We start from the raw sequence: 9,162 nt of genomic DNA, 5'->3' as shown, positions 1-9,162 counted from the left end.
ATGGCAATCCATCCAGTAGTTGTAGGGATATTTCACTCTAAACTACAAATGTCAACCTTGTGGTTGTTTCAGTAGGATTCATCCTCAGGGGACCATGAATCCATTTAACTGTTGAGATATTTCAGTCTGGACCAAAAGTGGAAGACTGACTGACTGACATACATTGCCATTCCAGCATGCTGCTAGCATGGCTAAAAATTGGGTCCTGATTTGTATTAAACTACACTGTCTGTTTGAGCTTGAAAATTCATTCTTGACCTTGGAAAAAGTTGACAAAACATACCCCACCAAAGGTCTACTTGCTTGGTCTGGAACTTTCGACCATATCACATGGTCAGACCTGGATTGTTTTGTCGACTGCTGGTGCCAAGGTCTGGAATGAATGCTTAAGCCAACGTGAAATCCTTAAAGTCGTTTGAATAATGGAAAGCTTCAAAATATAGAGTTCCGCGACAACTGAGCAAACTCCATCTCCTGATGAAGAGAAAAGCTACTAAGTGGATCTTGAATGGAGACTGTTTTGAAATTGAAACTGTCGCAAACGAGGACTGAGGTCCCAGGATTAAAGACTTTGGGAGAGTTTGTCTCATGTATCAGAGGTCAGAGGAGGACAGAAATATTATATTTACCTGAGAGAAATCCAAATGTATTCAATGTGAATTTTCTTGAACACAACTCATCTGTCCATTCATAGTATCAGTGTAGTACTGCAAGATCGGTGCTTAACTAATCCAAAGGGTTGCTTACAGTTTTATCTGTAAATCCAATTTAAGAGGATTTCTCAGCAACGCAAAGCTGCCTTCCAACACCCCCTGACCCCCGCTTTGTTGTGAGAGAATTGGAGCTTAACAGAAACTGTTCCAAGAAGTGCCTCTGATCTTTATTATGGGGTATTTAAAGGTTTTCATCCGCACACTTTTTGTTGTTGTTGGACATGAACCACGAGTCTGCAGGCTACAACAAATTAGTGGGGAGCGCGGAGGGTGTTCAGATCCATAACAAATGCAAAATGTCTATACAAAGAGGTGAAAAGATAATATGGAATGTCTGGATTCAAATCAGTTTGGATATTTGCCTCTAAAGAGGCCATGTACATTTCTGGTGCACCTCCAGACAGTTAAAACATGCCTGTGATAAATTTTAAGTCAGAACTCATGAAGAGCAACTCACCAGCCTCTTGTAAAATGTATCACCTACCTCGAGTCAAGAAAATAATGAGTGTGAACAACAGTTGAAGATTTAATAAGTCATGTTTGGTTACTTTATTGTCTTTTGCAAATACGCTCAGAAACAAACAGCGACTGTTGTAAAGACTGCAACACAATCAGTGCCAGCAAATGGAGAGACAGATTCACAGCATTAATATGCACAATACAACAGCACATGTTCACAGGTCACACTGCAGAGAAACACCAGACACAGAATCTGATAGGAAATAAGACAGGAAGGTGAAAAAGGGGGGCAGGGGTGATAGAAATTGGGATTTAACTTAATAGTAGAGCTGTACAATGTCATATATCACTGTAAAAGACATCAACATATAGCTTTAGTGTCTATGTTGTGTCTGTCTAAAAACTGTTGCTCTTCTAATTAACATTTGGCATAAATATGTAAAGGTCCAAAGACAAACAGCACAGTGCATTTTTTCCATGAAAAATTGAACATCTAACATCTACTACTGACTAAAGCAGATAAGTACAGCAGACAAAACATGGTAAGTTGGTATGTTGTTATAAAGAGAAAAAGATCCAGTATGTTGTGCTGTTCACTCCATATGTTTAGGTGAAACTGTTAATTTTTTAATGGGAGCTTTAGTTTTGTATGCTAACAATTTAATTGTTGTTTAACTTAAAATCACAAAGGTTTCAACCTCAAAAAGCAAGTGCTGTTGCCATGCCAATGTGTCACAGAATATGGAAAAGTAAACCCCAGAAAGACACTTCATTTTTTGTGAAAGACCAATTGAAGAAATGCTGAATGAAACTTAATTAAGTGTTGAGTGCCACATACTTAAATCACCCCTCCACCCCTGCTTGCCTACATATAGTTTTTTACCAAGATAAAAACATATTTATGTTAGCTAGAAACCACTCAAAAAATTGTCTGTAAGTGTGAATGTGAGTATGATTGTACTGTATGCATCAGCCCTGTGATAAAACTCATGACTGTCACCCAATGTGACCCTGCGAGTATAGATAATGGATGGATGTGTGATACTTTTGCTACGTTGCGTACCAATCATGAAATAAACATAATCAAACCATGTAAACCAATCGATCTCAATATTTCCATACAATGTTGGCAGAATTGGTAAAGTGAGGTGCTTTAATAACAGGACAAGTTTCTTATAAAAACAGAGTATGGTATGTAGTAATAAATATCGAGTTCTTCTACTTGAACTCTTTTAGCATGTTGTAACTCATTACAACATGAAAAATCTCTTGTTACAACGTGAAAAAGATCTCCATCTTGTTACGACGAGAAAGTGAGCTATTGTTTTTGACACTCAGCCATAGATAAGAGAATAAGTTTATGCTGTGTAATTTTCAGTTTCACATGGCAACATACATGGAATTACTTCATCAGCATAAGCAAGCAAAAAAAAATCTTCACAACTAATAACCATAGAAGTTCAACATTCAGCACAATTTGACACAATAAAAAGAACATGTGTTAATAGTTTCAGTACAGAGAGCTGTAACTGGGTGCTTATGTTCTACTAAGGCATATACAGTGGCTCCACTGCAGTTGCATCAGTGCAGGTCAGGCAGGTCAAACTTCATCACCTTGTAAGGCAAAATCAAGGAAAAAGCACTTCATAACAGAGGACGGTCCTCTCTGTCAGCACTGGCACAGCTCTCGTTATTTCATGGACGGAATTCAGAAAAAGTAATTGTTCAGTACATCAAGCAAATAAATAAGTTCATAAATACACTGGAATGATTGTGACATTAAGATTTGACTTCTTTTTTTTACCTAACAGATGGAATGTAAAATTTCTCAAAGTCTTAATATATATGGTCGCAAAAGACATAACTGATATTTCATGTATTTTTCAATGGGATAATACTGCATATCTTAATATTAACATAACCCATTTGGAGCTGGCTCCATACTCCAAATATAATTCTCTCTACATTTTATCATAAGAATTTCGGGAGCACAAATGTTACCAGAAAAAGTTGAGACACTCAGATTCACTTTAAATTACATCATTGTCTGGCCAGCTGCTATCAAAGATTAACTAAACAGTATTTAAGACAGTCTGTGTTAAAATATTGGGATTACACATGATGTCTGTGATAAAGATATCGAAAATAATCGGTGTTGTAACATACTTTGTATACATACTTAGGATATTTTCTGGAAACTATGACAGTTTCCTGCTTATTGTCTTTACGTAAGAGGGAAAGAAGCACTGATCATTGTGTAACCACCATAAAGGCAATAAGATGCTAAGGCAGTTTTTTTTTGTGCAAAAACCTTCAAAATTATGTATAAAGTGACTGTAAACAGTGTGCTGACATGACTGAAACTCTCTTCACATGGTTTCTATGGTGACTAGAAGATGACAGATGAGTTATTGAACTCCATGAGAGTGGCCTGTTAGCTAACAGGTCCCATTTTCTAACAAGTCACCCTTTGTAAAGTTTTTATAAGTTGTAACTAATAGCTCTATTACTGCTTAATAAAACATGTATTAATGTTTAATAGATCAGTTTAACTTTCTAATAAACCAGAGGGATAATTCACAATCTGGCGACTCAAAAGCTGTTCTTATTAATGATTTATGAATGGTGTATAAAGCCTTAGTAAATTACTTATGTATCAGAAATAAAGCAATTAGTTACAACTTGTAAAACCTTTATAAAATCTGATGTAGTAAGTGGTAATTTTAACCATATTTTGTGTTCAATTAACAATTACCCACACAGAACATGACTGTTTCTTCATCAATAGAGGTCTTCATGGGTCCAAACTCTTGGACCTGACCTGTATCATTTGGACCCAGCCCAACTCAGATCTTGGTACCTTGGCGAGTGCAAAGACACACAGCTGCTGAATTTTATAAAAAATCGCAAAGACAGATATCTAAAGTCCTGATCAAATAATGCCAAAACTCTGCAAATGGACAGATGTTGTAATTTAGAAGTAAAAGTAAATGAAAAAATATGTTTCATTGTAATTTGGGGGTACCAACCCTTTAAGTCTGCTGTTTAATTTGCTTATTAACAAAGATCTTCTAGTAACTGATTTGAATTGTGCAGACTCCAGCAGTTCAGTGCTGGACAGTAACTTACATTTGGAAATGTATGGATGGACTTATGCCAGAACCATTCCTACATCCTTCATATAGCTGTTTTTGTGGAGCCCAGTTCTTCTATTATTTAGACATTAACTGTGCAGATAATTCTCTGAGGAGCGTGTTAAAAAAAATGACGTATCTGTGAAGCCAGTAAAATATCTTATGGACAACTCTTCACCACAGTGCACACTATGTATTTTTCCTACACCTGGACACTTCAGGTTGAAAAAAAAAAACATTACCAGACACATGTGATCCCTCAGGAAGGCTCAGATTTAGGAAGTATAGCTCACATTATGTCAGAATCACATGTGTGGCTCGATACAGAGCCAGTGGGATATTGAAGAATTGCTCAACAGAGAATAGAAACAGTGATGCTAAATCCCTATAGAGCATCTTGAGATTTAAGTTTTGGGGAAAAAACAAATCCTGCTTCTCCAAATTAGAGGAGCATGTGTGGGTTTTTCTACTTCGAGACAGTGGGGGGGATGAGGGCAGAGTGTGAAGACCATCTGAAGTGAGTTTAGTAAAAGCCGGAGAGTTTAGCCAGCAGGAAGAGGCTGGATGTGGAGATCGGAGGAGGCTTTGCCACATCAGACATGTTCTAAGATCAAACACAAACCAGGTGCTCTCATGTAATCAAAGCTGCTTCAAATGTAGTGTGTGAGTGTGTGTGTGTATACAGGGCACCGTGTTCAAAAGCCTCATATGTCAATACATCAACGCTAAATTAGAGACAGGCCTGAGTGACCTCAGGATTTGAAAGCGGGGACAGAGAATATTCAGCCACACCAGCAACATTCACATGCACTCTCATGGCAGAACATTAGTAGAACAGGAGCAGCCTCGCTGTTGCACTGATTTGCAGCGATTCATCAGTGCTGAATGACCAGTTAGGATGGTGGGTTCATAGGTGTTCCCTCATGCCAGCAGCTTCTCTGGGTTCTTGGAGAGGCTCTGCAGCAGGCTCCTCTGGAAGTCCTGCTCAGGTAGTTCAGGAACCAGGAACTCCAGCAAAAGGTCACATATGCAGTAGACCAGGTGTCTAAGGAAAGACAGGAGCAGCGGTCAGAAACTTTACGGCTATTTTACCTCACATGGTTAATAACTACGGGAAGATGCAAAGAGTAGAAGTATTACTGGCTTGACGTCGAAGAGCAGTGGCTTTGTGGAATACAGCAGGTGACTTAAGCAAGGTTTTAATCCAAATGTAGCGCAAATTTTAACCAAATTTCTGGAAAATCTGCAAAAGTGTTTCCAGTCAAACCTCAAACAGTGTCAGACAGTCTGTGTTCATTGAACTTTGTTGCATTATTTGCTTTTATCCATACACCAACTTTTCTGCCTCAGCAAAGTATTAATTTTTTTTTTCGAGAAATCCAGAGATTTTTTGAATTTTTTGTGTTTCCACTCAGTTTTTTTTTCCAGATGCAGATAAAAACAGGTGGATGGAAAACCACCCACCTGCACAAAGAAGGGGAAATAAGTCCTCATTCTCATTCACTATTTTTAGAGTTATGACTCAGTCTCCAAAGTCCATCACAGATATCCGGTGCTTAAAAATCTCTGAAAAAAAGATGCTTCTTCAGATCTTCCCACAGAATCATCATCTTTAGCTGGGCTTTTTCAGCTGTCTGTGCCCATAGTACAAACAGGAACTGCAGCAGCTAAAGCAGCATGAAATCATGGTGCAAATGTCAAACTGTAAATGAATATAGGCTGAAATTTTCGGCTTAAGGTAAAGCTCACAGCTACTACTATACTTACATTCATATGCAGCTTTTATAGAATTTTATATTGCATAAAACCTTTTTTGTGATTGTTCCCTATCCCATCTCCAGGAGCAACTTGCAGAAAAATTTAATAATGAAATATGCTTTTTCCAAATCCAGGAGGAGATCAGGTAAAACTGGTTTAAAGTGTGGCATGGTCTGCATACAGTCAGAACACAGGCTGTTCTCCCACTGGAAGAACATTCAGTGCGTCATGATAACATCACTATTGGCACGTTTTCATTGTTAGCAAGAAAGTGAGAGAGATAAAACGGCTCTTCGCTGGATGAAGAGAGGGCAACAGTCATTTGTTAACAACGGTGGTAAACAGCTGCACTAAGATGATGAAGAAAAGCACCATGCAAATGTACCACAGAACTGAACAATAAACTACTGAGAAAGCAGAGCAGTGTGGTTTGAAAGGGTGGGGGGAAAGCTCAGAGTCTCAGATTGAGAAAATGTGCAATGAGTGAAAATTTGGACTAAATAAAGCTTGGATGCATCCACCTTTGTCTGATTATCTAACCATGTGAATCCATGTGTGTAAAATTCTTCTTACCCGACATTATTTAGAAAGGCACACACCTGTCTTATTTAAGTACAAGCGTGGAAATACAGATTTTGATCACCAGCTAACATTTCCCATGAGTACAGTAGGCTCCGTCATTGTGAAATAGAAAACGTTTGAAAGTAGTGACACTCACAAAGATTCATGATCAAAACTAATGCTCCAACTATGACTTGTTTCTGCATCTATAAACCTTTTAAGGCCTCTTCAGCTGTTGTTTAGTCAACTGTCTCTTTGTTTAGGGAAGAAATTAGTCCACAGTGGATGATTCCAGGTAAGTCTCTCGGTGTCTCTGTGCAAGTCAGCATGTACACTCCCTGGCCACTTTATTAAAGACACCTGCTTGTTAATTCAAACCAGCAACCACCAAACAGTGATTTGTGTGACTGTTTTCCAGTATTAGAATGGATATGACAATCTAAGTGTATTTAAGCATACTGTCGTTGTTGCAAGACGTGGCAGCTCAAGGTTCACAGAAACAGATGTTCCCTGAGATTTCTGTGCATTATTATGTAGTTTTCAGAGAATGGCGTGATAAACAAAACAAGACCAGGGGCCAGATGCATAAAACTCTGTATAGATTCATGACTAATACTGTGTGTACGCGCAAAGCCAGAAATATGCACACACATTCTTTTCCTCGGATTTATACAGTCATGCATACGCATGGTTCTTTTTTATAAATCTCAGTCATTGAGGAACTGGGCGCACGTGCTCGAGCCTCATTTCCATTCCCACAATAAGCCATAAATGGATGGAGACACGCCCTGAACCAGCCGTTTCATATCAACATGCTGTCTGCTCCACCAGTCTGTACAGCTGTCAATGAAACAAACAGTAAAGAAGAAGTGCCGTTTCACTGATTGTGTTACACCAGTGATGTTCTCCAACAGCCAGAACAGCTGTCATTATGCGCAACCATTACGCACAGCTGTGCGGCTCTTTATAGCGTTCATATCATTAATTCATCACAAGGTCTGTAAACCATCGTCGGCAGTGATCTCAGAAATGTAATCAATGGTAAGTTTGTAGCGCTCATATCTAAACCAACTTTACAAGGTGTGTCTCTACTAACTCCTATATGAGTGTTGACTCCTATGTAAAATAAAGAATGATAAAATTAATCACACAGTAATAGTCAATGTTATGTTTATAAATGTGTCTTTGGCATTTTACAAATCTGTGTAAACGCAAAATTTATTTAAACTTGAAAATCATTGAGGGGGAAGCCCTTATTTACAATGACGTTGAGCAAGAAGGAAGACAATCAATTAAAACAAACATATTAATACAATTAATAAATAAACTAACAACAAAATCAATTAAAACAAGTACAAACAGAAGTTCAAAGGTTTGATATTGTGGATTTAAAATGACCAAGAGTGAATTCATTTCTAAAGTGCTTTGTAGTGTGTTCCAGGTTGATGGCGCAAAAAAGCCAAAAGCAGTTCTTCCAAGCTCTGTATGAACATGAGGGACATGGAGCATTAGTCATTAGTCCTGGTGTAATGTGGTTCAGTGGACTAAACTAGCATGGAAGTAATATAAGTAAGCAGCTTTCCAAGGGCAAGGGCCTTGTAAATAAACAAATACATGTGCAAATCCCACCTCTGAGAAAGAAAGGACCACCCAACCTTTTTGTACAGGATGCAATGATGAATGTTATAAGCATCGCCAATAATGAACCTGAGTGCAGAATGGTAGACAGCATCAAGGGGCTTTAAAGTCGCAGCCGAAGGATGCCTGTAAATAAAAAGTTGCCTCACCAAGGATTTTTCTACAATGCAACGGGAAGCAGAATTTATTCCGAAAGAAAAAGCCATTCTTTTGCCTTAGTTTGTTCACCAAATTTAATACATGATTTGATGAAATTTGATACACTCTCAGATCACTGTAGAAAACATGTGTACGCCTGGTCTGAAGAATGTGCGAGGTGCACACATTCTGTTAACTAATACCAGTTTATGTGTGGGAAATGGCATGTGCATGGTTTTTGTGATGCATCTGGCCCCAGGAGTGTAACATGCTAATGGTTGTGAGGCTGTTCTTAGGCACAACAGTGTGCCTGCTAAACATCAGCATGTTAACATGTTAACATGCTGATGTTTAGCGGGTATAATGTTTACCATGTTCACATTTTAGTTAAGCATGTGAGCATGCTAACATTTCCTAGCTAGCTAAAAACAAAGTACATGTGAGACTGGTGGGAGGGTCATTAGTTTTGCAGGTATTTGCTCCCAAAATTTTAATGATACATTGTTCCGACCTTCAAGGTCCTAGATAGGTCGAAACGTTGCATCATTACGTTGTTTGGAGTTGGCAATATTCAGTGTGCAGACTACCTTGCCTTTTCCTCTGTATGCTGCTTTTGTCCAGCATTGAACTGGGGTTAGTATTTTTTTTTTCACACTGTCCACCTTTACATTACATTCTTGAAGCTAAACTTTAAAGTAGTCAGGTTGTTCTTAAAGGTGCAGTGTGTAAAATTTGGTGGCATCTAGCAGAACGGACTTGGC

General features: G+C 38.4%; 1 protein-coding gene across 2 annotated transcripts in view; it reads right to left on the bottom strand.

Annotated features, from left to right (window-relative positions):
* Positions 1 to 1,231: 1,231 nt before the first annotated feature.
* Positions 1,232 to 9,162, bottom strand: part of snx19b (sorting nexin 19b) — a 44,524-nt gene continuing 36,593 nt past the window's right edge. For both annotated transcript variants that reach the window (XM_044354120.1, XM_044354121.1), the window contains exon 14: positions 1,232 to 5,351. In XM_044354120.1, coding sequence (XP_044210055.1) covers positions 5,228 to 5,351 — 124 coding nt within the window. In that variant the 3' untranslated portion in view covers positions 1,232 to 5,227. The remainder of the gene's footprint in view (positions 5,352 to 9,162) is intronic.

This window comes from Thunnus albacares, chromosome 6, assembly GCF_914725855.1.
Source record: "Thunnus albacares chromosome 6, fThuAlb1.1, whole genome shotgun sequence".
In the NCBI taxonomy this organism is placed as follows: Eukaryota; Metazoa; Chordata; class Actinopteri; order Scombriformes; family Scombridae; genus Thunnus; species Thunnus albacares.
The sequence above is the reverse complement of the archived record's forward strand: the minus strand, read 5'-3'. Positions and strand labels throughout refer to the sequence as shown.